Consider the following 26,711-nt stretch of genomic DNA (forward strand, 5'->3'; position numbering starts at 1 on the left):
TCTTTTCCCTGTTTGTGTTGCTTAAAGTGAAGCTCCTCCATCACCAAGCATTTTTCTCCTCTCCCAATATACGGGGGCATTAGAAACTCCTTATGCCGCCGTGCCTTTCCGCCTCCTTCGACGCTTCCGTGCTTCACTGGCTCTTACAAACGCGTGGCGCACAAGCCAGTACAAAGACACCGTGAGAACTGCACTGCTAAAAACATTCTTTTGAATGTTCCTGGAAACGAACGAGCTGAAGTCCGAAACCGACAAAGTCCCGTCAGACCGCTCTTTCTAGACGACCAAAGGTCCCCTTGAGATTGCAATTTAGAAACAGGACCCGTATTTCCGTGTTGTCTTACTCTGTTTTGTGGAGGGGCGCTGTTTCTGGAGTTTCCTCGTTCGGTCTCTTCCGGTGTTTGCATGCGTTCAAACTGTCGAGGACGGCCACTGCAAAGAGAGCTTCCCATGGGACACGCGGGAGAGGGTCGGCTGCCACTGGGAGCTTTTCTCGGGATTGGTGAAAAGCGACGTTCTTTGCGTCTCTCTGTTTTTTCTGTTCCCTCCTGACGCTCCAGTTGACAGGGTGACCTTTTGCCGAAAGAACCGACCGTCTGGTGTTGTGCGATTCGCTGCTGTCTCTCTGCCGCGCTGTTCTCGGGTGCAGCACACCGGAAAACAGGAAAGTTTTCTTTTCCAAAAGAAGCAGGAGATGACTTTGTCTTTGTAGACAGCAAAATATCGTCTTTCGAGACTCAGGACGTAGCTTACTGCTTGCGTCCTTTCCGTTCCGCTCTGAAATTGATGTTAGCGGTTCTTGCTGAGGTGTGCCGGTGGCTGAGCGACTGCGGAATACCCGGTCGTTTTCTGGAGGCAACGTGAGGTTTCGTTTCAGTTTTCCCGCTTCATTTCGTCGTTACAGCTGAGAACCCCTTGCGCGTGTCCCCCTTCGGCTCGCAAGCTCCTCCCTTCCCCTTCTCCGGTCTCTTCTTCGTCTTTTTCTGCACCTTTTCCACTCTGTGGCAACATGGTAAGTCAGACTGGGCCGACGAGCAAAGGGGCGAAGACACCGAGCAGGAGCTTAGACTCATTCACGGACTCCACTGAATAAAATGTCGACACGAGCCCCTCTTCCGGTGTCTGTTTCTCTGCTTCTTTACTGTGTCACCGATCATTTATTTCGTGACTGCGGTCAACCCCTGCTGCCGGGGCTTTTTTTCTTGGTGAGAAGGGAGAACGGCCGACACGTCCCCTCTGCTTCTCTGGGAACTAGTCGGCTCTTCCGTCTGTGTCTCTGTGTATCTCTGAACGTATGGTATTCGCACATGTGATACGATGTTTGTACTTTTTTATGTGCCACTTGAGAAGACAAGTGTGTCTTGTTCCATCCCGTGCATGGTTCTTCGTTTTGATCGAATGTGCGTGGTCATTTGCGGGTTTCGTCTGTGGTCCCGTTCTCTGTTTCGTCAGAGTCACACGATTCTTCTGGTTCAGTTCTCCGACAGAAAGGACAGTCGAACGTATGTCGACTATGAGTCCGTGCCTCTCGCGCTCGACGGCGTTTGCCAGCTGTACGAACAGGCGCTGAAGGCGACAAACCCTCAGCTGAAAAACATCACTTACGATGTGAACGATTTGTTTTCGTACATTGACTCTCTCCGAGACATGTGTGCCCTCGTGTAAGTCACCCCGCGTGTTGCCTCTTCAAAGTCTGACGGAGCAGGCGAACTCGTCGCGGATAGTGCGAGAAAGGATCCTTCACATGCCAAAGAGAGTATCACGACATTTGCACTACTTGCACCACGATAGCTAGAAACGATCTGGCGCCTTGGCCACTTAGAATGTGGTTCGCGGAAAAGCTGTATAAGAGGCGCGCAAAAAATGCACGAGTTTCTCTCTGGTATGGGAGCTATTCTTCTTTGGCGTTAGTCTGTAAAGTGAACGGCGCACACAAGTCGATGCCCTTCAGTCTACACAATCAGAAACCGCACTGCTAGGCCTACCTACCCGTGCACCACGAGCAGTGGGGGCTCCCCCAAATTTGGTTAGGACATTTCAACGCCGGCGCTTTTCCAGGAAGAAGTGTTGGCTCTTCATGACCATCATGTTATTGTCAAAAACACGTGTAGGGGCATTCAGCGTCGCCGTGAAACACCATTTGTGGAGTAGCTGCATGCGCCACGATACACACTTCGGTGGTCCCCCGGCGAACATCATCTGATACGCCACGGCGTTTGCTTAAATCGGAAGAGTGTTCACGCTTGCTCTTCAAAGCAGAATCGTCAGCTACGTCACAACAGAGGACGACTGTTATCGCGTTGTTTCCTCTCCGTGGGGTTACTCGGAAGAGTGTGTCTGAAGCTGTTTCTTCGCTTTGTTGTTTAGGAATGCCTTAATAAGGGGAGCTTGGTGGCGGTTTGCATCTCTTGGTTGTGGTACGGGCGTGTGAATTGTTTTGTGACGGAAAGGGATACCTGAATTTGCTTGAGCTTCCTAGTCTGTGCATGTGGTACGGGACGCAGAGGATTTTCGTACCGAGCCGCAAAGACCATGTGGTTTCAGTGCGGATGTTTCTCAGGAACACTGGGTGTTTCCTGTCTGACGATCTGTTTCGCTGTCTCCTTTGCAGACAAGACCGGCAGTCGAACTGCTACGTGCCTCATGACAAACAATGGATCAAAGACCAGGCGTTCAAGCACCTCAAGAAGCAGGCTCACGTGTAAACGGCTGCGCGACTCCGATAGCTTTTTATTGCCGACGGTGGATGAGTTTTAAAGCCGTGGCTTCACGCAGATGTAGAAAGCGAACAGAGTCAACAGGCCCAGATATCCACATATTCAGGGGCTGGAGAGACTTGCACCGTATGCACGTCTGCGTCGGCTTTTTTGGGTCATGATTACGCATGTACATGCACGCACTTGTACCTGTAGAGATGTGCGTCGCTTATTTATAGAGTTGGCTGACTTGAGGTTCGCGGGCTAGAAAAGATGCGCCAATTTTGTATCCCGTTTTAGGGTTTGCGAGGACAGGCAAGTTTCGTCGTTGTTCCGGGAAATATCGGGTTCTAGTCGACTGGGAAAAAGATACGCTGAATGAGTAATTGTGGCTGTCGTGCGTTGGGCAGCGGATCCCGCCTTTGTCGCTTGAACCAAGGAAACAACTGTTTTGAATTTGTTTTAAAAATGCGGCGGTCAAAGCTCCCGGTCCTACAAGTCTCTAAAGCACAAATGGTATGTCAGTGTGGTTCCTCGGCATGTCTACCGAAGGCACTTCTCTCACTGCTACGTAGGGGAGTCTTTTTCTGTCGCTGAACCTTGCTGGATATCTCGGTCCAGAACAAGACAGGAAACGGGATTGCTGTACTGTGTGCGAGCGCGAACTCGATCTCTGTGCGCCTCCCGTAGTCTCTCAGGCTGTGAACAATTAGACCTACACACCCTCTGAACTCTTTAGCGGTCATGAGGTGACCAAAAGCGCATTTAAGCATTGGCACAAATCCGAGAGATCCAAACAGGAAACCCGACAGCAGTCCCGGAAGGAGATCGACGCGTCCAGTACAGGGGACCTAGCAGAGCAATGGATTCCCTGTATGTGAAAGAACTTTCCTGACTCCCTGCTCGAACTGGGGGTTTCAACTCTAGAAAAGAGCTCCAACGGAGCGGCGAGTTCCCGACAGCAAATCGCAAACAAAAAGAAGCGAATACCTTTAACACCCCAAAGGCACTGCTGTCGTTTGCTTGCACAGAACAGATAGGCGAGCGAGCAGAGTCATCGCAGACAGCCTATTCCCCCGTAACTCGGAAGTTTTGGTGGAAGGTTTTTTCCGGTAGTTTTTCCCTGGGGGTCTTTCTAACAGAGCTCTGTGAACCAAAAAAATCTCGTTGAAGTGGTTTCAAACACACAAAACAATAAACAAAAGAGCTTTCAGTCTTTGAAGCACTTAACCCTTTCTGCGTCCCTTGGTTTCCTAAGACGTCACGTGCCAGAGGGGGGCTCCGGTGAAAAAACACCTGGTGGCGTCATGCAGTCTGGTACAAAGAGCCCCGCTACAAACGACAGGAACCATTTTCTGTGCCAAGCTTCGCGGCACTCTTTGCCATGTTACTGTATTTTGGCTGTAGGCAAAATGACTTTTTATCGGTAAACGAGTGTTGAAAGCGTTATGTCGGCCTCAAGTGTGTAGAAATTTCCCACTTCCGTCGGAGGCGACATCCGAGACACTTACGTTGTGATGCCTGGACACAGGAAGGAATTGTAGCAGGAAACACGGAACTCGGGCGCGCGAGAGGCAGCGAATCAGTGCGAACGTTGAAAAACCAATACGACCGTTGCTCGTCTAGCTACGAGCGAAGCGTTCAAAAAGACGAAAAACAACGTCCGATGCGAGAGATCACATTAACAGGAAAGTGGTGGCATGTCCACGAGGTGTTCCTGGTGGCTAGTGATCAGTACCACAGAACGGGGAGTTTCACTGCATTCTCTGTGTAAAAGGCTTGCTCTCAAGCGAGTTCAAGTATGTTTATGTTCAACAAGACAACAGGCTGGGGTACAGGGAGGGGGGGGGCTGGGGTATCAGCACTCGAGTGCCAAAGTTCGGTCTTTCAGCGAGCGTAGACAAACTCAAGGTGGACTCAGTGAATTTGAGAGCTTGATCATTCTCAGGTTCATACATATCAGTTAACTCATCAAAGGCTGTGAGAACGACATATTGTCAGACTGATCCAGGATATGCTCACCAACAACACTACAAATGAAAACGCGCACGAATGTGCAGATGAATGAACTACATTGTCGATTTTCATCAGCTTCCTATTCGCGCTTGTTATCCGTGCCTGTCAAAAAGGTTGATGTAACTCATGTCGAATAAACCGAGACTTCATTGTACATAGGATACTGAGATTGACTCCAGTTGTGAGACACAGACAACTGTACAGCCAAACCGGAAATTTGGTTCCGGCACATAAACGTAACGCGAGAGATCATACTGATATGTACCACGGGACTTAAAAGAGACTGATCGTGTACGTTGTCCGTGGGCTTCAAACTGAAGAAAAGCGGCAACTTTCACTGTAAGTACAAGTTGTGAGAAAAGGTCAGCATTCGACAGCGTTTCGGGCTGACAAATCTCTTCTGGGGCTCCCGCAAAAGCGCTAGTCGTTTTTTCTTGTAGTTCGTCTGTCGACTCGTTCAGTTTTCTCTTTTGGCAGGCACGTCGAAGACTGATGGACTAAGCTTACATGCACCACGCCCAATCAGCATTCCAGAACTCCATTTCTCTATGTGGAGGGGACATTTTTCACACGTCCTCCGTACTGGTTGCGCTTTTCCTGATGTTCGTCATTTGCGTACCGTTTCCTATCCTCGGGACGTAATCTGTTGTATAGGAATGCTCTGCCAAACTAGTAGAGTTTGCTGTTTTCGTAATGTCACATTACTCCGTGGTCGTACTCTTCGTTAAGTTCTTGCAGAGGGGGGAAACAGCTGAAAAAAAATGCACGGCGGCCAGAAGTTTAGTGGATTTGTACCTGCCGAAGTCTCTTCAGTTCCTGTCCACTAGAGGGTTAAGTTAACTTGCGAATTCGAACTTGACTCAAAGTCCTTCGTCCTCGGTCAGGCTTTAAGGCAAGCCAGCGACGTACGCGGTCAGTAAGAGTCTCGACCGGAGTCTCTGCAGTTTTTTCATCAGCATTCATCCACGTCTGTCTGCTGCTTCTCGTCACACTCCCGATCGCCGTCTTCTCGAATGGATTTCTCCATTTCCAAAACTCAAAAGGCAGCATTATGTAGTCAAACGTACTCAGTTTTAGAGTGTCATTTTAGACTTACGATGCGGCAGAGAAACGCGAGTCTGTTGACCACCACTTTCGGGTTCTTTTGGTTTATTGCTGAGCCCTGCCTTGTTGACTTTTCGGTAGTGTTTCTGTCCTTCGTGTGGTACACACGTCTGGCTCCATTCCCTTGCGCATCACAGCGGAAAAAATTAACTTGGAAACATGTGTTGCCAGCGAGGATCTGTGTCCTTCGTCTGCACTCTTTCGATTCTGCTACTCTTTCCCGTCTTTCATGTAAATGCAGAAAACGCTTCGTTACGCATTGCGGCTTTTTCTTAGCGAAAGACTTCCGCGAGCGACAAAACGAGTTGTGCTCACAGGGCACGTGCCTATGGTGTTCTATATCTTGATCTCCTGTGAAAACTAGGTCCGTACGTCTCACAAGTACAATTAGCGAATGCTCTTTTGGCTTTCATAAACGCAGTTAAATACTAAACTGTAAGACTGAGTGTGTAGATTCTCTAATCACGTTTCATCAGTAAAATTGATGAAAGCTCTTCTGTTCCTTGTGAACGAAACTGCCTAAATTACAGAATGAGTACCCCGCGAGGCACTCCCCACGGTTTCGTCCCTCCCCCCGGCTGGGTCGTTGTGTCTCCAGAAACACGAAGGAGGCTTTTGCTTAGTGGCAGACCAGGTGAGCCCGAAGTCTCACGTTTTCCAGATGTGACCAGAGCATCCCTCGACCCTCGCTTTTCCGCCAAATTCCCACCTAAGCAAAATAACAACGTCGTAAGCGGCTGGGTTGCACTGACCGCACTGTCTGCTGTCGTGGTTCTGCTCGCTCTCGTGAAAATATGCATGCGTCGATGGGCAGGACTTGACGCGAGGAGAGCAGCTGTAAAAGAAAAACGAAGACTACGAAGGGAAAGACGACGCAGACAAATGGAATACGATGCTCACAGATACAGTCCGCACCGGGCTGTTCCCGAGGCAACGCCGGGTCTGGCTGTCGAGAAAAAATCTCTTTCTCCCAGTCGCTTCGTTTCAGCGATGAATGCTACAAACCCATCACATCGCGAGAGACACACAACTTGGTGGAACGCACAGACAGAAAGAGTTGCCAGAGAGGCGCCGGCGAAACGATTGAGACGCCATGTTCATCTCTACACGGGACCGAGAGAAATAGCGATGCGTCGTGCGACGTTCCGAGATTGGAATTCGCAACCGGGAAACCGTGGACACTTCCACGAATCCGAGGCATGGGGAGAGGCTCTGGAACGCCAAGCGACAGAGGGTCACAGGAGACCGAAACGCAGACGAAGACACAGAAAGAAAGAGGGGAACGAACTCGAGGAAAAAAGCTTTCTTGAAGGCGTGCTCTATCGCCTGCTTATGATGAATGTGTTTCCTCGGCTTAAACGGTAAAAAACCTCGTAACTGCTTTTCTGTGTAAAACCCAGACGGAGCGTCTGCACCGACGCTCCACTGCATTTGCTTGCATGTCGCTGTTCACTGACCACCGACTTTAGTTAAATCCCTGCCTTTCAGTTGCTGTATTGCAAGAGTTTCACGGGTCTTCCACATACACACTAAATGGCTCGAGCAACCCTGCACGTGTAGATGCCACGCTTGGAGCTGCCTTTACGCTCGAACGTTACTGGCGGATGCTAAATGCGCCTGTCAAGTATCCTTTGCGTTTTTCGGTGAACTGCCGCGAGAATGTGAACTCTGTCAAAAATCCGTGGAAGCAGTCATCAGCTGGAGCCCGTCCAAGAAGTGGTGTTGGAGAGTGCGTGCTCAGTGAGATACTGAAGAGATATGAAAGACGAGAGTTACGGTTGCTTCACACATCTGCACAAACGCAGCTCTCCCCGCAGAGAAAGCGGGACCCGACACGGGAGACACAGCGGCGGATACAGCGACCGGGGACAGACTGGAAGGAAAATCGGTGGCAGTTTGCAGAAGCCACAGAGCCTGCGAGGACACCCCACCGCTTGCCTTGGTGTCCTTGAAAAAGAAAGCTCACAAGAATCTGCCACGTCACAAAAGCGCCCTCGGCTCCCGGACAAGACGCTTTCCTGTCTCCACTCAGGAAGAGTGAGAGCCGCATCCGGAAAACCTGACCTTCCTTCTCTCATCCTGGAACTGCTGTTCTCCACTGCTTCTCCTCATCTGCATCTCACATCCTTCCTTGGCCGCTGTGCCGACGCAAAAAAGAATATAGACATGCACGTGCAGGTCTTTGTCTCGATACAGCCGAGGGGGCAGCAGATGGACAGGGATATCTCCCGGCTTTGCGGAGTCGGCTTGTTCACAAGTGCTGCCGCTATACGCGCTCTTTCCTTCTTGTATACTCGCCTACTCGTAGCCGAGAAAGGCGAGGAGAAGCATGCCCGCTATCGAACACCACTTAACGACCGGATAATCATTTAGAACGATCGTCACCAAACCAGCGTAGGGCAAAAAAGTCGTCGTCGTCCCCACCACATTTGTTCGGTTCAGCCACAACTGCTTCTCTGAAAAAACACGCATACACACATATACATATTATATATATGTATATACATACGGCACGCATCACTCCCAAACACAAAGGCATACGTAGAAACATGTACACAAATACGTATACATATACATAGGTATATGTATATTTATGTATTTGTACGCATATGTGGATGAATACGTGTACACATCTATATCTATATCTCCCTATCTATATCTATATATATTTATATGTATGTTTATCTATTTTTTATCATATGGATTTATACATATGCTTATATATATCTATACGTATGTATCTGTATATATACGTGGGGGCGTCTGCAGGTGAACTCTGACAAGATCCAACTCGACGAGTGGTGGGGAATTCGAAGAGGTTACAGCTAGAGGCGTAAGAACCTTGCAGATTTTCTCGTCTTCCGCATGCAAAACAGCACAGGCATTGTTGCCACCCGCGCTATGCATGCACGCGTACGCAAACAAAAAGCACAGATTCAGGTGGATCTCCAGCTAGCCAAGAAGCGGCGAGGTTGTGGAACCGTGTACATTTTTCTCTAAATGGGTCGAACCGACTTGCGTTTGATGGATTTTCTCTGAGACAGATGCACCAAGATGCCTTAGAACCCTTCCACTTTTGCGTGTAATCGATTCAACATGAAGTGCAAAGAGAAAACGTCTGACATGTTTCGACGTCTACGTTTTCCCGAAGGCTGTTTATAGGGTAGCCTACGGTCTGCGGCACTCTGGGCAGTTCGTGGACCTTGGCATTCACTGAAAGCTACACATTTCCCTCTGAGTATGTAGGTAGAGAGCTCCACATGTCCTCTAGCTAGGAAGGAAGAAGCACAAGAACTTGCTTCCGCTCTTCGCTTCCAAGTCAAGTGGAGACCTTGCAGTTTCTTTTGCTGTATGAGCACCGAAGAAAAACGTATCAGAGTACAACGAAGGAACTGTCTGCAAGCGGCCCCCGCGCTGGAGCGACGGCTTTTCGCTGACATTCATAAAGACTGAAGAAATTTAACTAACCGGCGTACAGACCCCTGTCATCGACAGAGTTATTGTCTCCCTTCGTCAACATCGTCATTTCTCCAGCTGAAGTTTCATGCAGCGAGAGCACCCGATGGACGATTGGAATATCTCGACCGTCAACCTGTAAAACACCGCAGCGATGCCGTAGCCTCGAACGCGAAGATGTAGCAGAGAGTTCTACAAGAATATCGTCACACGCCCTGGACAATGCTGACCATAAAGACAGATCTGTTAAGCACCAAAGAGACACTTATCCCCATCCCTACATATATAAATATATATATATATATGTATATTTATGTATATATGAATATGAACAAATGCATCTGTGTGAGCCCAGAAATCTTCCGCACAGGTCAAGGAGAAAGAGAACCATCCACGATGCAGACGCCTCTTTCTCCCTTGCGAACTCTGTACATCTGTCTGCAGATACACACATATATACAACATATTATATATATATGTATATGGACACACATTCACCGATAAACATATCTATACATCCACATCAATATATGTATATATATGTGTATATATCTTTGAATGCAGGTGAAAGGAGGACTTGCCTTGAAGACAATGATGTCGCCTGCTTTGAGGTCTGGCCCTCGGTCGACGAGAAACAGAATGTCTCCTCTCTGCAGCGCCGGCTCCATGGACCCGCTGAGAACGACCACGACGGGAGAGGGAGAGTTGGAGTACACAACCAGAACTCTCCAGAGCATGAGCGCTGCAGAGGAACGCAGAGAAGGATGCGCGTCAACTTCCGTGAGTTTGCGTCGCACAGTCAGTGCGTTTGGATGGAAGTCGCGAAGACATACGAGAACGCGAGCCGGTGCAGAAAGGCCTTCAACAGCTTCGGACCAACAAGCCAGCACACCGAAAAAACGAAGTGAAAGACCAGCAACGAAGAAAGAGGTCGGAGGAAAGAAAGGTCAAACTTGCATTCCCGCGACCGCAGAACACACATCGAAAAAGAAGAGATGCAGACACTGACTCGAGATTCGTAGAGCAACGACGCGCCTCGGTGGCACTGAAGTCTCTCTGTCGCCGACGCCGATCTCACAGGTGGATACGCAGACTCCTCCTCGACTTCAGACCATGATCTGCCCGGAAAAAATCTGGAATGCACTAGCGACCCCCGGAAAAACGCCTCCCTTCTCTGCCCCTCCACTCGCGTCTCACACTTCACAGGTCACCACATATTTCTCTGTCTGTCTACAGACTTTTCTCTTCAGTTCTCTGCGCATGCTTCTCTCTACCTCCATGCATGGATGTCTCTATGCATGCGATCACCTGCGTCTCTCCCTCTCTCCCTCTCTCCCTCTCTCCCTCTCCGGCTTTTCCTCTCTGCCTGCGCGCATCTTCCACGATGTGACGAACTCCTTCTTGCGCCCAAGAAAGACTCGAACGCATGTGGGCAGGGAACAAAAGTGGAAGGCAGAAACTGACCTGTGAAGAGGACGCACAGGAGATTGACGACAGACAAGAGAGCTTCACGGGGGCGTCTGTACACCGAACGGAGTTCGTCTCCGACAGCTTGGAACAGTTGCTGAATGCAGGCGGGCATGACCGCACGCACTCCCCGCGAAAAACGCGCAAGTTTGTTCTCTTCTTTGACTTCCTCCCCAGAGGGAGGCGTCGCGAGGGCGTCTGCAACTTTCTTCTGCCGTTTCGACATTTTAGACGAGCGGACGCGCGCGTTCTCGACAGCAAGCGGGAGCAAGACTCTGGAGGCGGGGAGGCACTCTCTTGGTGCAGAGACGAAGTGCCTTGCCAGTTGGCTTCCTCGCAGCGCAGGAGGCAGGAGTGAGACGGAGAACTGCGGACGACGGCGCAGAGAGGCAGCGGGGAAAGACTTCTCGACACCCGACGCGACCTCACCGACAGCCGGCGACTGCGGCTTCTGTACGGAGGAGATTCACGAACTAAGGGGAAGCTGCAGTGGACACAGGAGACGCGAGGACGCTCCAAAGAAAAGGAGAAGAAATCAGTGACTTGAACCGCCGACACACAAGAAGCTGGCGAGAGCTGGCGGACGAAAGAAGTCCGCAAGTTTTACACACCAGAGGCTCACGAAAAAAACGGCTGTAGACGCTCTTGGTGCTGCGTCTCGAACAGGCGGGTCGGGAACTTGATTGTTAGAGAAAAATCTCTCTTCCGCCTGAACGTACTCACGCCGAAGTGGACGAACAGAGAGCGAAGAGAAAGAAGCGAAGACACACGCGTTTTTGCGCAACTCTCAGCGCGCTTGTGTGTCTCTGCGCAAGACGAGCAGGCTCGCTTTCGGCTGCATGCCCACGATGCCAGTAAAAAACTCAGAAAGACGGCTTTTCCTGGAAGAATGAAAGCCACTCGGAAGCGGAATCGACGCCTTCTCGTTCAAATCCAGAGGGAAAAACTCTTTTTTTTCTTCCAGTTTTCTTCGGATACTTCTCCCGCGGTTGACGCCTCTAGTAGAGTCGGCGACGCAGTTGTTCCAGCGACTCTCGGCATCAAAAGATATTTTCTTTCTGCCCTGGACCTTCTCGCTTTTTTCTTCCCCTCCCTTCTTTTGTCTTCCGTTTCTCTCCATCACCTTCTCTCCCTTTCTGAGAGCTTCCTCGGTGTTGTCACATTTCTCTCGAGGAAAGGACCTTTTCTTTTTTGACGCTCCAGAAGAGACTGGACAGCTCTCGTTCTGCCAGACGGGAGGACTGGCGCGCCGACTTCTTCAAATACGCAACGTCTCTGGGCTCTAAACTCGGTGCAGTGGGAACAGAAAGACTGCAAATCCCTCCTGGGAGACAACATCGGCTGTACAGACACCGACTCCGACAGGTGTCGATCGAAAAGAAGTCCTGTTTGCGTTTTCCTCGACCTGAGAAATCCGTGGAGAACAAACTTTCTTTCCATCTCCAGGGTCCTGAGTCCTTCATTCTGCAACCTCTGTTCGAAGAACCTCCTACAGTTCCAGGTGTATGTACACCTCGGAATGTCTTCCGCACAGCGTGAGTGAGTGATTTTTTTCTCTCTCTTTTCTCCTCTTTTCGGGGGAGAGACTTCGATCTCGGTCTCCGTTTCCCGTTTGAAGACGAATCGTCTCCTTCTTTATTACTCGGTCTTCCTTTTATTTCGCCACTTCGTATCCCAGAAAATGGACCCTTTCGCACTTTCTAAAAGAAACGTTTTCCTCCTGGGTGCAGCCTCAGGGGCAGTTCTAGGCACAGCGGCAACTCTGGGCACTCTCGCCTACCTCCACTTCAAACGAGGTCGCTCCTGTCCCTTCCAAACTGCTCTTATCCGATCGCTAACAAACCTACTCTCTCCTTCCTGTTCCTCTCCTTCTCCTTCTTGCTCTCCTTCTTCTCCCTCTCCTTCTCCTCCTTCTGCCTCTTCTTCTCCTCCTCCTCCCCCTGCGTCTCCTTCGTCTCCTCCTTCTGCTTCTTCTGCTTCTGAATTTGATGCGGCGGCTGCTGAGAGAGAAGACTGCCCAGGAGTTTCCAGTGCAGACGCTGGGAAGTCTGACGCATGTGCAGGCTGTCCGAATCGCTCGTTGTGTGCCGGCGGCGCGGCCGCGGAGGCGGCAGTTGCGCAGAAGTCGGCAGCGAACGAAGTTGCGGATCGGTTGAGAAACGTCAAGAGGAAGGTCATGGTTCTCTCGGGGAAGGGTGGAGTTGGGAAGTCGTCGATTGCTTCGCAAATCGGTGAGGAAGCACACTGTTTCACCTGGAGCTGTGTCGCGCGTTCCACTGGGAAACCCCCGACTTTCCGCGCGTTAGCCTCTTCTTCAGCGTAGAAGAGGTGTACGTACACTGGGGACATCGGAAGCCAGATCGCTGCGCTCCGCAGACCGAGACGGACCGCTGCTGTGTTGCCGAGGACGAAGGACAGTTGATCGTGTGGGGAGGAATAGTGCTTTTCAGACCAAGAGGAAATGGCAAAAAAACGAAGGAGGAAGGCACGCTGCGAGACAGGGAACTGGAGGCGGAAAAGGAAGAAAAAGGATTCAAACGCGACGAGCTCGTCACCTCTGGACTGGTCAAGACAACAGCTGAATGCGATGGTTCCACGAACTTTGCTCCCCGAGCTTGTGTCAGAAAGAAGGAGACGGACGCGTTAGCAAGGAAAGTCGTCCCGGGCGCCGAACGAGCCAAGAAGTTCCAAGAGAGAAAGAAAACATTCCGAGTTTTCCCGTATCTCCACCTGGGGGAAGGGGGGGGTCGGCGCCGACTGTGCCGCTGAGGCGGGCGGGTGTCTGAACGCTTCGTTGGGAGTCAGATCTGTCTTCTTTGAAGGATTTAAAGAAGACTTTTCGTGTCTTTGAAGAAGTCTTGTTTCTCTCTGTAGGCATGTTTTTCAAAGAAGTTTCGTGACGTTTTCTGAGGCCTGTCTCGCACGGTTCAAAGACCTGTGCATCGTCTCTCAGCACAGACGCTCACATGCAGTGTGTGAACCTGTTTCTCCTTTTTTCCAGCGTGGACCGCAGCGTCGCGAGGCCTGAGCGTTGGGATTTGCGACGTCGATGTCTGCGGTCCCTCCATTCCTCTGATGATGCAAGCTGTCCACGGAGAAGTCCATCAGTCCGCTGCCGGCTGGGAGCCTGTATACGTTCGCGACAACCTCGCTGTGATGTCCATCGGTACGCTTTGCTATCCTTCAAGCATGCACAAAGGACGCGCAGAACTGTCAACACCGATAGGCGATTCCTGGCCAAATCAGTTGAACAGCATGCAGCCCTACAGCACGAGTAATCGTTCTCGATGTCTGTGATATGCATTTACGATGCAAGAGGCATATATATATATATATATATGTATATTTGTATATATATGTTTCTTTGTATATATGTATATATGTTTGTTTATTTATATTTATGTATATATATAATTGTGACTCTTCATGGCATATAGATGTGGTGTGTCTGTCATTTCTAGGAATTAAAGACTTGGATGTGGACGCATTTTTATTTTGGGAGATGTGTCTTTCTTGGTGAAGTTTGGAGGGTGAATTCCCTTTGGGATTTCGTATGCCAGTTCGGGAAATGGTCTGATGAATTGTTTTTTGTCGTTTAAATGGTTGATGTGTGAGAGAGCTTCTCTCCGCCGTTTCAGTCTCTTTGCACCAACGCGTCACACTTATGAATTGAGATAGAAAATGGAATATTCAGAGAAAAGGAGAACATAGCACCATCGGGGTGTCAAGACCGTCGAGAATCCATGGATTTCTCAACTGTTTTTGAACTTTTTTCACGGCTTCGCAGACGTTTTTCTCAGACGTTTCTCCTCCCACTGTTCTCTCTTCAGCTGTTTTTTCTAACTGTTCGTCCTCACCATCTCTTAACTGTTTCTCCTTCTGTTTTCGACTTCTTCCACTTGTAATTTTTGTCTCCACTTCCCTTGTCGCAGGTTTCCTTCTCCCGGACTCCGACGCGGCAGTCGTGTGGCGCGGCCCAAAGAAGAATGGTTTGATTCACCAGTTTTTTGCGGATGTGCGTTGGGGTGATCTCGACCTTCTTCTCGTCGATACGCCTCCCGGTAAAGCACGTGACAAGAGAGTTTGGCGCGATTCTTCGACGCTGCGAAACCCAAAAGCTCCTTTTTTGAGTGCCTCACTTCCAGTGCCTCAGGGAGAATGCTGTTGCAGAGTGTGACGCTTCTGATGTCTTGCTCCTGCCGGGGAGAGCTCTCTCGCCTGAGCTGGAGACTGTTCGCTTCTGCGAGTTCCCTCCGCGGCTTTCGAGAGAACAGCGCATGGCGATTCGCGAACACGAGGACGCCGTTGCATCTGCATACGGAAAACCTGTCTGTACACCACGGAGCACCGCGTTTCGTTTCGCCGGTCTTTTCTGTTTCCAGGAACGTCTGACGAACACCTTTCTTTAGTTTCTCTGCTCACCACGGACGGCGCGGTGATTGTCACGACCCCGCAAGAAGCCGCCCTTCAGGACGTTCGGAAGGAAATCAACTTTTGGTGAGGCTTTTCTGTTTTTCCGCGTTTGTGGCACTTGTTTCTTCTTCCGCTGATGCTTCTTCTTGTCGCGTCTGTGGCTTTCTCTCTTTCCCCTGGGTGCGGCTGAAGAATAACTCCATAGCGTGACGTTTGCAGTTCGTCCGAGGACAAAGGTCACCCTTTTGTGTGTATGCTCCGCTGTACTGCACAGACACTGCGGTCGTCTTCTTCCGTGTGTCTCACTCGGTGTGGCTTGTCAAGTCTTCTTCCTTGCCTGCTCCGTTTGCGTTCCCTTTATTTCGATGCATGCACCGCGACGACTTCAAGTGAGCGACGCATACTGGTTCGCCACAGCAGTTCTCCTGTCCCCCGTGCAAAGCAGGTCCCAACGACCCTCCCTCCCTTTTTCGCTCGCACGTGGAGTTTGTCAGGACTGCCTTCCTTTCTTTCCCGGTCTAGGCTTCTCGAGACTTGCTGCAAGTTTCTGTTCTCTCTTTTTTCTCTTCTCCAGCAAGAAAGTCGGCGTCCCCGTTCTCGGCGTAGTGGAAAACATGTCCTCTTCGGTCTTTGCGAGTGTTAATCCTGACGGTGCCAAGGTGAGCGAAAGAGCGAGAGGAAAGCAGTCCGCGTATTCGTCTTCCTGTTCTTTTTTTTCTCGGCGCTGTTTCTTTCTTTGTCTCTCCGCTTCTCAGGGATCCGTGTTGTCTCTTCCTTGCCAGCATCTCGTCTCTGTTTTCGATTGATAGGCAAGGTACTTTTCTGCAGGAATCGCGCTGTGTGTGGAGAGACTCTCAGAGCGAGAGAGCTCTGTATCACGCTAGCGCGATACAAAACTGAGGTCCGCTGAAAGGTTTTCGAGATCAGACGAGAAGTTCCGTGCGCGCAGTTAGTCCAGACTCCCCAAAAAGCAGTTCTAGACACGCACGCAGGAGTCCATTTCACAAGCCATGTGGTCGGCGTAATGCGGCGAGACGTTCGACCGAATGTGAGAGAGACAATTGTGTCTTGACGAATCAACCCTGCGATGTTCGGGTGTCCAAGGAAAGCTCTGCAGAGAGTTGCTTCACGCCGTCTTCTCTGAATTCTTCGAATTTTACGACCTGCAGGGCATGTGCAAACAGATGGAGGTTCCGTACTCAGGCTCTGTTCCTCTAGATCCGTCGGTGAGCATGTCGATTGCTGATGGGGTCGAGGAGGGATTTTCGAGACAATTCTGCAGACGCAGAAGACGCTGGACAAGTGACTGTGGAACACCTTATCTCTGTACCGAAGACTGGCGAGTCAGAAGTGTACATTCACCTCAGAGACAGGCCTTGCAGTATCTCGGGTGCGGAACGAACAAGCTTTTTGAAACTCGTGTCCACCACTCTGGTTGAGTTTCGAGCGGAAACTGTCTTTCGCGTTCTTTTTCTCATTTCGAGCGTCAGTTTGGGTTTTCATCTGCTGGCGTCGATCTAACGCTCACTGTTCCGCTCAGCATTTGAATCAACAAAGCCGTTTCTGTCGTTCCCCTCTGTGTAGATACACACGGGCAATTGCTGTGGCCTGTGCAGCTAGTTGGGTGTGGTCCACCTGATTTTGGTTTCCACCTTCCAAACAAACTGCATGCGCGCATGTCAACCGTGATACACTTGGGCGGAAGGGACAGGCACATGTTTCTTCAGTAAACCGTTTCTGTGTCTTCTGTCCTCTTTGCAGTTGTTGCGCGCATGCGAAACAGGCGTAGCCTTGGTAGAGGAGTTTCCAGGGGCACCTGCGAGCGTTGCTGTCGAGAAACTCGTTGTGGATCTCCTCACGCTTCTGGACTTGCCACTTCGTCGAGAAGAAGAAGATTCTTTCGAGTGAAAACAGTAGACAGACCCCGGAAGCTTGTATTCTGTTTTTGGTTTACACCTACTGCCGCGGTCATGTATATACATATATAGATATGTGTATAGATATATAGATAGATAATTGTTTCTCTGTTAGCCGAAAGGAAAGGTGTTGAGACGGAGGGATATGTATGCGGGAAGCATGCAGTTGAATTCTTCGTCTTTTGCACGCGCCGATGCGGCAGGTGGATTGAGGCAGCTGTTTTTCTTTTCGGGTCTGCGTGGTGGCGATTTTTGGCGTATTTCATGCAGTGACATTCACCCCCACGAGCGTCACGGCGAGAGAGAGAGAGTTTTTCAAAAGCCAGTGGTGTGCAGGGGTCGGGCAAGAACCGAGTTCAGTTCTCAGTTTTCCCAGAGAGAAGCAGGTGCGTTCATTTCAGCGGCCGTTGTGAAATGAGTTGTGCAGAATGCCTGTGGAGATACACGTTTTCCCTAGGCCGTTGCATGCGTGCGCAGTTTTTGCGTTGGAACTGGAGGAAAAGCGTGTGCGAGCTAAGGATATTCCGCGTTCCTCGAGAGAGTTCTGAAATAGCTTAGAAAAAAGGAAGACAAAACGGACATGCAGAACTGCCACGAAGGGAATCTGTCTCGTCTTTCTCTTCGCAGTCACACCTTACACTTTCAACACGAACACAGGCTCTTTCGCTGTCTCCGTCCAGAATCTCGATGGCGCATCCACTGAGATACACGGATGCAGTAGGTACTTTTGTCGAGAGAGCTTCTGAGCATGCAGCACAAGGGAAGAGAGAGATAGAGAGAAAAAGAGCACTTCAGGGAGGTGGAGAAAGACGAATATAGAAGAGATAGTATCTAATTATGATGCGATATTGCAATTCATCGTGTAGCTATGGTGTTCATGTTCTTAAGGTCTGCTTTTTGTACGGAGAACATGGACACGTCTGTGTGCCCCTAGCATGATCAGTCCTCTCTCCGGAGGAATCATCTCTGAGACAGCATTGCTTCCAGATTCCCTTCGGTAATCTCCGTCTCAACGCTAGTCTGCAAGGATACACGGATCGTGCTTTCGAGAACATCGAGTTTTCTGTTCACAATTCGAACGACGGACTCCAGATTACCTGAGCGGCCTAGCGGTTGTTGCAGCGCATTTCTCACAAATCTACATAGTTTCTAGAAGTTAGTGTACAGATTCATTCCAGTGTAGTTTCCGAACTCACGTGTCCGCGTTCCGCTTTCAAAGTGCAGTAGAACCTCTGAAAAAAGCTGCCAGAATTGACAAGCGAATATATATATATATATATATGTTTATCTAAGGGAGCGTTGTTTGTGATGTCTGTGAGCTAGCAAAGAGCTAAGGCAATCAGTTTGAAATTCCGTTTCTGGACGTCAACACAGCATTCGCACGAATTGTAGTGGCTGTCAGTTCGCTCTTCTTGTCTACCATATAGACAGTTCTATAGGGCAATATTCCATGTTGTCTGGTAGGTTTGCGACTCCTTGCTAATTTTCCGTTGAGCTGGCGAGTCAGTTTCACATTTGCCTTAGTGAAATAGGTGCTGGTTCCGACACTGCATGTTAAGTCTCCGTTCTGGTGACGAACTGCGCCCTCTCTTCGCAACTGTCCGGATGCTTGAAGCAGCCCCGCTCCGTGTACCCGGTTTTTTTCCGCTAATCATCCACGAATTCCGACTTGAAAGCACAATTCGGGACAGCAATGGAGACAAGGGGGAAAAAACAACGACGTTTAGGGTGCAAATAAGCTCAGCGTGACCTCTCTACGATGGAGTAGGGTGTATGCAGTCGCCTCCGGAGAGTAGAAATAAGCCTCTCTTAGAGATTATTTTTTTCCACCTGTACCATGGAATGGGTCATACAAGCATCTGATTAATCGCTCTCTCTCGAAAGTGGTTGCTGACTATCGAAGTTCAGGGACTGCAAAGGGCAGATCCGATCTGCAAGCATGCCTCCCCATTCTAGAGTGAAATGCGTAGGCGTTAGTTCGTTTGTTTTTCTCCGGAGCTCGCGTTGTGACTTTGGAGTAGCGGCAGTCAAGTTTTCTAATAAATAGCCCCCCTTCAAACAGATTAGCTGCGCTAAATTCATCCCTTCCCACTACGATATTGTCCACCTTTTCCCTGTTTCGTTTAAGCCACTCACCCGAGGTAGTGCCTGCAAATCAATGAAACAAACTTTTTTTCGCCTCTGTGCTCGTTTTGGCGTTGAAATATAGACACGTACTTCTGAACATCAGAAATACATGTGTTTCCATATCGAAGCTGTGAAACTGCAAAGTGGTTTTCCTCTGTGATCGGTCCGCAAAAAGACCCCCGATGACCGATCTAGAGCGCCAGAGTCCGAAGAAAAAATAAAAAGCGAGATGTTCTCCTCTCAATTAGCCACAAGTTTTGCTCCCTTTGTAACTTTTTCGCCTGAAGATTCTACTGCCACTTGAGGAGGTCGGTAATAATCACTCTTATCGACTAAAGTCGACTACACGGACTGTTGTGGGCTGCATCAGCCAAGAACGGTTCTGGGGCTTGACAGGAGCAAACAGGAAAAGCTACAGAACTGACACGGCAGTCGATGTTCGCCGTCCTCGATTGTCGCTTGCCTGGGACAGAGTCGATTTCTGAACGGGTCGAGTACGAATGAAAATGTGCCTGTCTCAATCTGGAAAGTCAGGCGAAGAAAGATTGCGGGAGATCGCCGTCTCACAATTTAGCCGTTTTCAGTCGGTGTGGGATTTCGATGAGCTCTTTCCATCATTTGGGCAGAGTATGAGAGTCGTTCTGCGCAGGAAGATCCATAACAGGAAGAAACCCATGTTTGTTGTCTATCGCAAGCTTCTCTTCTTAAAGTGATCGCAGTACACGAAAAACGTCGGAGCCGAACGTATCGGGTTTAGGACGACTTCCTCTGGTGTGCAAAAGACCACCCTCCCCGATTTTAGTCTTCTTTTTCCGGAAACAAAAACGTGTTTTTTCCACAAGCTCCATAGTCTTCTGTATTAGAAAGTCTTCAGCTGTTCCCACGGACGACCTCGCAGAACGCGGCTCTTCGTTGCATGTACAGGTAAACAGAACCGTGTGTAAAAGCAGACACACTCGTATTTCCTTTTCCTAGTTTGTTGCTGAAGTGTATTCCGCAGGTTTTCTGGTTGGGCGAGGTAGGCAGTTGTCACAACAGAAAAAGCAGGCTTTCTTGTTTTGGCTTCTTTATCTGCTGGTGCGAGATACGGGGGGGGTCCCCGTTCCCCTGAAAACATAGAAAGAACGCTGCCCCAGAGGCGTGCTCTACTCGCTTCGCTCTCTCCAGCCAAATGCCACGGTGCAGAGAAAGCTGATGTCTGAAGATACGGCTCAGAGCTGGTTCAGCCAGGAATTTCTCGAAGTCTCAGGTGACTCTGTAGAAACAGGATGAGAGAGCTGGCTTTTTTCTCGTGCGAATGAAAGTCGAGTCGCCAGGCCCGTGAAACATTTCCTGTGTCACTGTGTTTCCCAACGGCGTGAGAAGACCAGATGGAAGTTTTCTCATTTTCTTGTCCGGTCTAGCTTTTCCTTGTTTGACCCCGGAGGGAACGTCATCTTAAAGGCACCACACATTTGAACAGCTCTTGATACCTCGACAGTCTTCGCACGTGTGATTCTGTTGGTCGGAAGTTTCGTATGGCCTGCGTTTTCGCTTGCTCTCAATATCTAGTCGGCTTTGGTGTGGGCTCTCATGCTCCCCTGTCGCTGCCTCTTTCCACTCATGAGGAAGGAAGGCAGCGTCATCGGTCGTGAACGCGAAAGAGTAAAGGGTCCTCAATCGAATTTTCCAGATGTCCTTGTCCATGGAGGCCCGCAGAAGAGGTGGCGGCCCGGTTCCGAGACACCGAGCAGCAGTGACGCGCGAAAACATACCGGAAGAGTTCGATTGTTTGTCTGTCGGAAACTTCCAGAAGTTCCACGAACAGCGAAAGGTCCTCCACCGGCTCGAGGAGCGCGGTACAGGGGCTCGTCACAATGACGAAGACGCGGGAACAGAAGCGGAGGGGAAGAGTAAAGGTTCTGCCTCTTTTGCATTTGCGTGCGGAGCTGGAGATTTGACCGAACCCCTCGATGAAAAAAGCCGCCAAGACACCGGCGACGAGGGCGTAGGAAAGCGTGAAGAGGAGCTGCAAGTCGCAAGACCGTCGGGGACAAGCCGATTCGGTGCTTCAGACGCGTTTTGCCTGACCGCGACGCACAAAATAATCCGGCACCGTTACGGTGAAAAGTTTCCGCATGGAAACAAACCATACGGGACTGAGAACGAGGAAATACCAGACGACGAGCAGTTTCGGAAGTTTCAGAGAGGTCGAACGCTCTTGGAGGAAAAGAGCGGAATGGTTGCCAGCGACGCCGGTACAACACAGAACAACTCAAAGGATTCTTTCCCGGTCGACAGACACGCCTCAGAAGCACTTGCGATTGCGAGTAGGGGAAACACCGCAGGAAAGAATCTGCAGACAACTGCAAGTCACGTCTTGAAACAGCACGGAAAACAACAGCATGCTCAAGCGAAACTGGACGGAGAAAAAGCGTTGTAGAAGCTAGGAACATGATGAAAACCGCAACAACATGTACCGCAAACAGCCATTTGGCGACCCCTGAAAAAGTAGCAACCGCAATTCAGTCTTCAAGTCGTGAAATATTCGCCCACGTTCTCTGTCCCCCAAACCTAGAGTCGTTCTGTGTGCTTTCTCGAACTTCCTTTTACTTCTGTTAGCATAACAATCCGTATATATTTATAAGCATACATTAGATATTTGCGTATTTTTGCGTGTTGAGTCACTGGATCATTCTCCCGTCAACTTTTAAAGAGATACGGTGTAAATCTCAGGAATCCGCGTAGCTGCTAGAGCGAGCACAGGCATCGCCGCGTAGGGGGAAACAATTGCGAGTAACTATGATTTACGGTTTAGTCGTCCTGGATGAATTCGACATTCCGCCTTCGGCATCCGTTAGTCATTTATGGCGCGCAGGCATTCTTACAGAACTCACAGCGTGTTCTTTAGTCTTTTTCCGACGCTGCTTCTGTTCTTCTGTGGGAGTTCTCGCTTTCGTTACTTAGTTATAGATAGAGCAGGTCGTTGGTCTCTGACCGCGTTTTTTCGTTTCCCTACCGTTCTCTGGAAATCTGTAGATGGCGTAATTTCAGGGAAGGAAAGTGGTTTTCTAGAAATGTTTCAAGCTTTTTCTCCGGAAGAAAGGGCAGTTTCGACTTCTCTCTCGAGGCCCGATTCGACAACTATACACGACTTCACAGAGCAGGAGCTCGTGCAGGCTGGGAAGCTTCTGAGACTTCTGAAGCTCCGCATGCAGCGAAACGACAAGTACTCAAGTTCTGCAGGGGCACAAGGCAAACATCCTTTCGCGTATGTCGTCCCAGCTCTCGAGGAATTCAGAGAAAAGGAACGAACCAATACAGAAAGGAAGTCACACTCAAAAATATGTATACAAACAAGAACTCCTATTTCCAACTCTACATGTATATAGATGTGTCCGGATGCTTGGATGGAAAGGTATCTACGGAAAGCTGCCAAGAACGGGTTAAGGAAAAACACATTCAGACGAGCGTTAAAAGCGCTCCACAACTGAACCCCGGCAAAGCAAAGTCCTCTTCTGCAGAGATGTCCAACTACACCCATAGATGTGTGCATGTACCTGTTCACACATGTAGGTTTCTACGACGTTCCCGCTTCCGGCGACACGGATCCCAGCTTAAAGTGCGGAGGATGATATACACATGGTGCATTCTACCTTGTTCAGTCTCTCATTCTATCCACGCGTTTGTCGTGACTTCTCAGCCGCATTGATGGCGCCGTTTCAAGAACCAAGAGAGGAAACGACGGAGGAAAAAAACGCGCCCAGCACGAGACAGAGAACGCAGTTCGTCATGATCGACAGTTCCGCACAAGTGGAGGAAGAGCTGAACAAGGGAAACTTGAGAAAAGTCCGGAACGTCGGACACAAGAAGGTGAGAGCACGATCTCGAGCTTCCGACTGTCGACTGCCGGAGACAAACGACTCTCTTGCTATCCAAAAGACAGAGTGAAAAAAAGTGGAACGAGCTGAAGGCTTGCCGTCCAGCAGGATGTAGCGTTGATGCACAACAAACGCTCTCTTTCTTTGCCCGCCTAATCACATATATATATATATATATATATGCATATATACATGTGTAATCTGCTGTTCGATTTGGGTGAAGCACGGGGTGTCTAGGCAGAACTGCTTTGTTAAAACCCCAGACTCGGACGCACAAAGGCACCGTCTGCTCTGGGAACGCGCAGATGTGACGTCCAGAAAAAGCGAACCTCGTACGTGGACCGTTGCAGAGGGTTATTTCTGCTGGAGAAGGCATTTTTATTTTTTTGCCCGATCTGTTCAGAAGAAAAATTTCCGACAGACCACTGGGAGGGGTGTGACCTCCGCAGACTGTCGCGCGAGCTGAAAAAAGCCCCATGTTTTGCAAGGGTTTCGGAGAAAAAAGAAAGAGGAGAACCAGGCTGGCGAGAGCGGTTGACTAGCAGCTCCTTAGAAGAGGAGAAATTTCCTTTTTCTTTCCGTAAGGAATCGACACGGTCGCACAGAGTGCACAGCAACTCTCGCGATACCCTGCGGAAGTCTCTATCGGCTGCGTTTGATGAAACCTGTTCGCCTTCGGCTCTTTCGGAGTTTTCCTTGCCCGAGAAAGCGGGCACATATCCCGCCCGTCGCAGCAACTGCGAAGCCGAGCATCTCATCCCGTTGTCTTCGTCTGTGTGTCGGAGAAACGCTTCTCCGTCGCGGGAAGACAATCCCGAAGACGACCTCTGTTGTGCCGTTGGGCTCGCGTGCGGCACGAGTTCGAGAGAAAGCGACTCTTCAGCGTTTTCTCTCTCCAGGGCGTCTTGCCAGCTTGGCAGCTGTTCAGACACAGGGGTGCGCATGCCTTTAGAGAAAACGCAAACCACAGCGAGAGTGAATTCTTCGTCTTTGTTGGCGGGGCGCCTCTGCGAAAGCAGCCAGCTCGAGTTCGAAACGGTCCCGAGGACTGCCCGTTCTGAAGGAGCTGGAGAGAAGCAGCAGAGGAAACACGGGCCGCCACCCGACCGAATCGCTATCTGTCGCCTCGCTTCGGGTCAGGCGAAGCGCGGCAAAGTAAAACGCACAGAACGCACAACAAGATCCAGCACTGTGTCCGGAACGGAGCAGAGGTCTACAGACACCGAGCAAGAGCGCTTCGCCTCGCTGCCAAGCCGCTCTTCTGTGTCCGAGTGGAACAAGAACAAATCCGAAAGGGAACCGCTTTCCACCAAATCGACTTTTGACCAGCTCCCGTCTGACGAAAGCGACAGCGTCCCCTGCGCCAGCGATGCGGAGGGGAAAGACGACGCGGAAAACGAGCGCTCTGAAGCAGAGCGAGAGGTACGAAATTTCGCTGGTGAACCGATCGCTTCCGGGGCGCGCATCATCGCGAAAAAACGAGACACGCTCAGTCTGGACGATCCATCGGTCGGCCCATCTCAATCCTCCTATCCAAACGTGACTCCGGTCGAAGAAGTGTCTGCCGGACAAACACATGAAAGCCATACACTGACGTGAGAGCAGCTGCGTTTTTTGAAGAAACGGGGCGATAAAGAATGCCGGGGATGATGGTTCTTCGCTCCTCTGCTTCCTTTGCTTTTTGCCTGGATCCACAGTGTCCAGACTGCGGGCGAACATTCATCAGCAGCTCTTTCGAAAAGCATGTCAAAGTTTGCCACAAGGTCAGTGCCGCTGACAAAGACACCATAAACGGAATGTATACGTGTATACATCTGCACATGCCAACACACACACGCAAATATATGCCTATACATACAGATATATATATATATATATATATGTAGCATGTGCGTGTTACTGTATCTGCGCATGCGGATATAAGCATATATATGTATGCATATGTGGATGTGCACATTTTTCTCGATTTCGAGAGACGATCCAGCATTAGAAAAATTATAATAGCCGATACGAGTTTCGGAGATGAAAAGCAACGTGAGTTGTGCGGCTTTCTCTATTCGATTGTGTACATGTACGGATCTGAAAGGGGTCCTGGTCTGCATGAGTGCCTTCGCTTCGTAGTTTTGACAGCGAATTTAGGAACCGTGATACCTCACTTCAAGCGTGGTATTTTCTCATTCGCAGCGGCCTTCTCCCTTGTCGCGTTTTTCATCGTGTTCTGTGTCTGGAATTCGTCATCAACGATGAGTCTGTTCTGTCTCCCGCAAGGCAAAGAGACTGGCAGGCACTCCTTCAGACCCTCATGGCCCTGAAAAGCAGGAATTGTCGCGGTAGTTCTTGTGGAGACGGCTGAACCCCCGACCGAGACGAGTGAAAAGAGGTCTTTGGACTGATGTGCGATTTAATGTTGAAGGTTTTTATGACGAAACGGAAAGAATACAACATCGCTGGCAAGCGACTGGCTATCGTCGCCGAGAGCACAGGCGTTGCTCTTCCCAGGTCGCCCACCCAAGCAGGAAGCAAGAGGTAAAGTATTCGTTTTCGAAAGGAAAACGCAAACGGAACACATTCGCGATGTATCTGGCGGCTAGATCTCACACCCGAACGAACGGGAACCGCTCGTTTCCGTCGACCCGAGTCCGGCCCACTAAGGAACCTCCCACCGCCCCCTCTCCCCCTCTTTGTGGTGCGCTCGAGACACATGTGGATGTACACCTTGGTAAAGCGAACTCGACGAACAAACACACGATTAGAAACCTGCGTCGAAATGGACAAATATTCTCATGTTCTGTTGCACTACGCTATATATATATATGTATATATGTATTTATACATTTAGATTTACCTGCTAGACAGAAGAGCAGCAGGCAGTGTTGTTGACCGGGGCATATATATATATATATATATATATATATATATATACGGCAAATACATTCATTTGTGCAGATGAAAACATTGACAGTGAACCACTAGTCAGATAGTTGCGTCAAGAATACGCAGTAGAAGGATTGCAGAGAAGAACCCATCTCAGCACAGCGACCCGGTAGGACGGGAGACACTTGGCGGCACCGACATGTTTTTCAGCGTCAGCTCTCCAGCTTGTGCAGCGGAAGCGCGAAAAACTAGGCATTTCTGTTTATTGGTTTCTCTTCAACAGTGTGACGAAAGAAGAGAAGCCCATGAGCAAGTGGAGGAGGCAGGTGAGCGCGAGCGCAAGGAAATCGCTTTGGAGTGGAGAAAGGAAATGCAGTCATTCAGTGTGGGGAAGCGAAACTGGAGGATGCAGTTGTACGTTTACCTCTCCTCTCTACACGCAACTGTTCTTGATTAGACGTATAAGACTTACTCCCTTTCAACTACCTTGAGGAATTCCCTAGGCTGACGTTCAGCGATCCTGAATACGCATGTGAACGTACCCTGATGTATGTCTTAACTGACTAGAAATCACCAATGATTCCAGCTTCTTTTATACAATTAGGGAATGCTGGATGTCCCGCGTGATTCAGAGTGAGCAATTTCGAGCTGCTATGCGAATGGCGAGAGTCACCGACCCTGCTGAGGTGGCCGCGGCGCAGGTTCGTTTTTCTTTTCACAATCGAGGGACGGAATCACTAAGGCGTTTCCTATACAGTTTCGTCAGATAAACAAAGTGGAAG

At 49.9% G+C, this 26,711-nt stretch overlaps 4 protein-coding genes across 4 annotated transcripts; 3 read left to right on the top strand and 1 right to left on the bottom strand.

Annotated features, from left to right (window-relative positions):
• The first annotated feature begins 174 nt into the window (after positions 1-174).
• On the top strand, positions 175-3,416 carry TGME49_280750 (rudimentary enhancer, putative). Its single transcript, XM_002371428.2, has 3 exons — positions 175-1,012; positions 1,453-1,661; positions 2,612-3,416. Exons 1-3 carry the CDS (start codon positions 1,010-1,012, stop codon positions 2,703-2,705), a joined length of 306 nt encoding a protein of 101 aa, XP_002371469.1. The 5' UTR covers positions 175-1,009; the 3' UTR covers positions 2,706-3,416.
• A 4,174-nt stretch (positions 3,417-7,590) lies between these two features.
• TGME49_280740 (signal peptidase) lies at positions 7,591-11,701 on the bottom strand. The gene is made up of 4 exons (XM_002371427.2): positions 10,737-11,701; positions 9,854-10,014; positions 9,285-9,408; positions 7,591-8,272 (listed from the first exon to the last, which is right to left on the bottom strand). Exons 1-4 carry the CDS (start codon positions 10,963-10,965, stop codon positions 8,115-8,117), a joined length of 672 nt encoding a protein of 223 aa, XP_002371468.1. The 5' UTR covers positions 10,966-11,701; the 3' UTR covers positions 7,591-8,114.
• TGME49_280730 (cytosolic fe-s cluster assembling factor nbp35, putative) lies at positions 11,679-17,681 on the top strand. Its single transcript, XM_002371426.2, has 7 exons — positions 11,679-12,970; positions 13,741-13,905; positions 14,672-14,800; positions 15,122-15,236; positions 15,727-15,811; positions 16,322-16,378; positions 16,914-17,681. The coding sequence occupies exons 1-7, from the start codon at positions 12,421-12,423 to the stop codon at positions 17,058-17,060; spliced, it is 1,248 nt and encodes a 415-aa protein (XP_002371467.1). The 5' UTR covers positions 11,679-12,420; the 3' UTR covers positions 17,061-17,681.
• Positions 17,682-21,996: 4,315 nt separating this feature from the next.
• TGME49_280725 (hypothetical protein) lies at positions 21,997-24,882 on the top strand. Its single transcript, XM_018781865.1, has 3 exons — positions 21,997-22,445; positions 22,878-23,047; positions 23,459-24,882. The coding sequence occupies exons 1-3, from the start codon at positions 22,042-22,044 to the stop codon at positions 24,652-24,654; spliced, it is 1,770 nt and encodes a 589-aa protein (XP_018637205.1). The 5' UTR covers positions 21,997-22,041; the 3' UTR covers positions 24,655-24,882.
• The last annotated feature ends 1,829 nt before the right edge of the window (positions 24,883-26,711 follow it).

This window comes from Toxoplasma gondii, chromosome VIIa, assembly GCF_000006565.2.
Source record: "Toxoplasma gondii ME49 chromosome VIIa, whole genome shotgun sequence".
Taxonomy (NCBI): domain Eukaryota; phylum Apicomplexa; class Conoidasida; order Eucoccidiorida; family Sarcocystidae; genus Toxoplasma; species Toxoplasma gondii.

Excerpts from the sequence above, each read along its gene's own strand:
- TGME49_280750 (XM_002371428.2), top strand. Across the intron at positions 1,662-2,611 it reads CGAGACATGTGTGCCCTCGT|ACAAGACCGGCAGTCGAACT; the intron begins GTAAGTCACCCC and ends TCTCCTTTGCAG.
- TGME49_280740 (XM_002371427.2), bottom strand. The coding sequence starts at position 10,965 with ATGTCGAAACGGCAGAAGAAAGTTGCAGACGCCCTCGCGACGCCTCCC. Across the intron at positions 9,409-9,853 it reads GCGACATCATTGTCTTCAAG|GTTGACGGTCGAGATATTCC; the intron begins GCAAGTCCTCCT and ends GGTGTTTTACAG. Across the intron at positions 8,273-9,284 it reads TGACAGGGGTCTGTACGCCG|AGAAGCAGTTGTGGCTGAAC; the intron begins GTTAGTTAAATT and ends GTGTTTTTTCAG.
- TGME49_280730 (XM_002371426.2), top strand. The coding sequence starts at position 12,421 with ATGGACCCTTTCGCACTTTCTAAAAGAAACGTTTTCCTCCTGGGTGCA. Across the intron at positions 14,801-15,121 it reads TCTCGTCGATACGCCTCCCG|GAACGTCTGACGAACACCTT; the intron begins GTAAAGCACGTG and ends TTCTGTTTCCAG. Across the intron at positions 15,812-16,321 it reads TTAATCCTGACGGTGCCAAG|GGCATGTGCAAACAGATGGA; the intron begins GTGAGCGAAAGA and ends TACGACCTGCAG.
- TGME49_280725 (XM_018781865.1), top strand. The coding sequence starts at position 22,042 with ATGGCGCGCAGGCATTCTTACAGAACTCACAGCGTGTTCTTTAGTCTT. Across the intron at positions 22,446-22,877 it reads CAAGGCAAACATCCTTTCGC|CCGCATTGATGGCGCCGTTT; the intron begins GTATGTCGTCCC and ends GTGACTTCTCAG. Across the intron at positions 23,048-23,458 it reads GGAACGTCGGACACAAGAAG|AAGAAAAATTTCCGACAGAC; the intron begins GTGAGAGCACGA and ends CGATCTGTTCAG.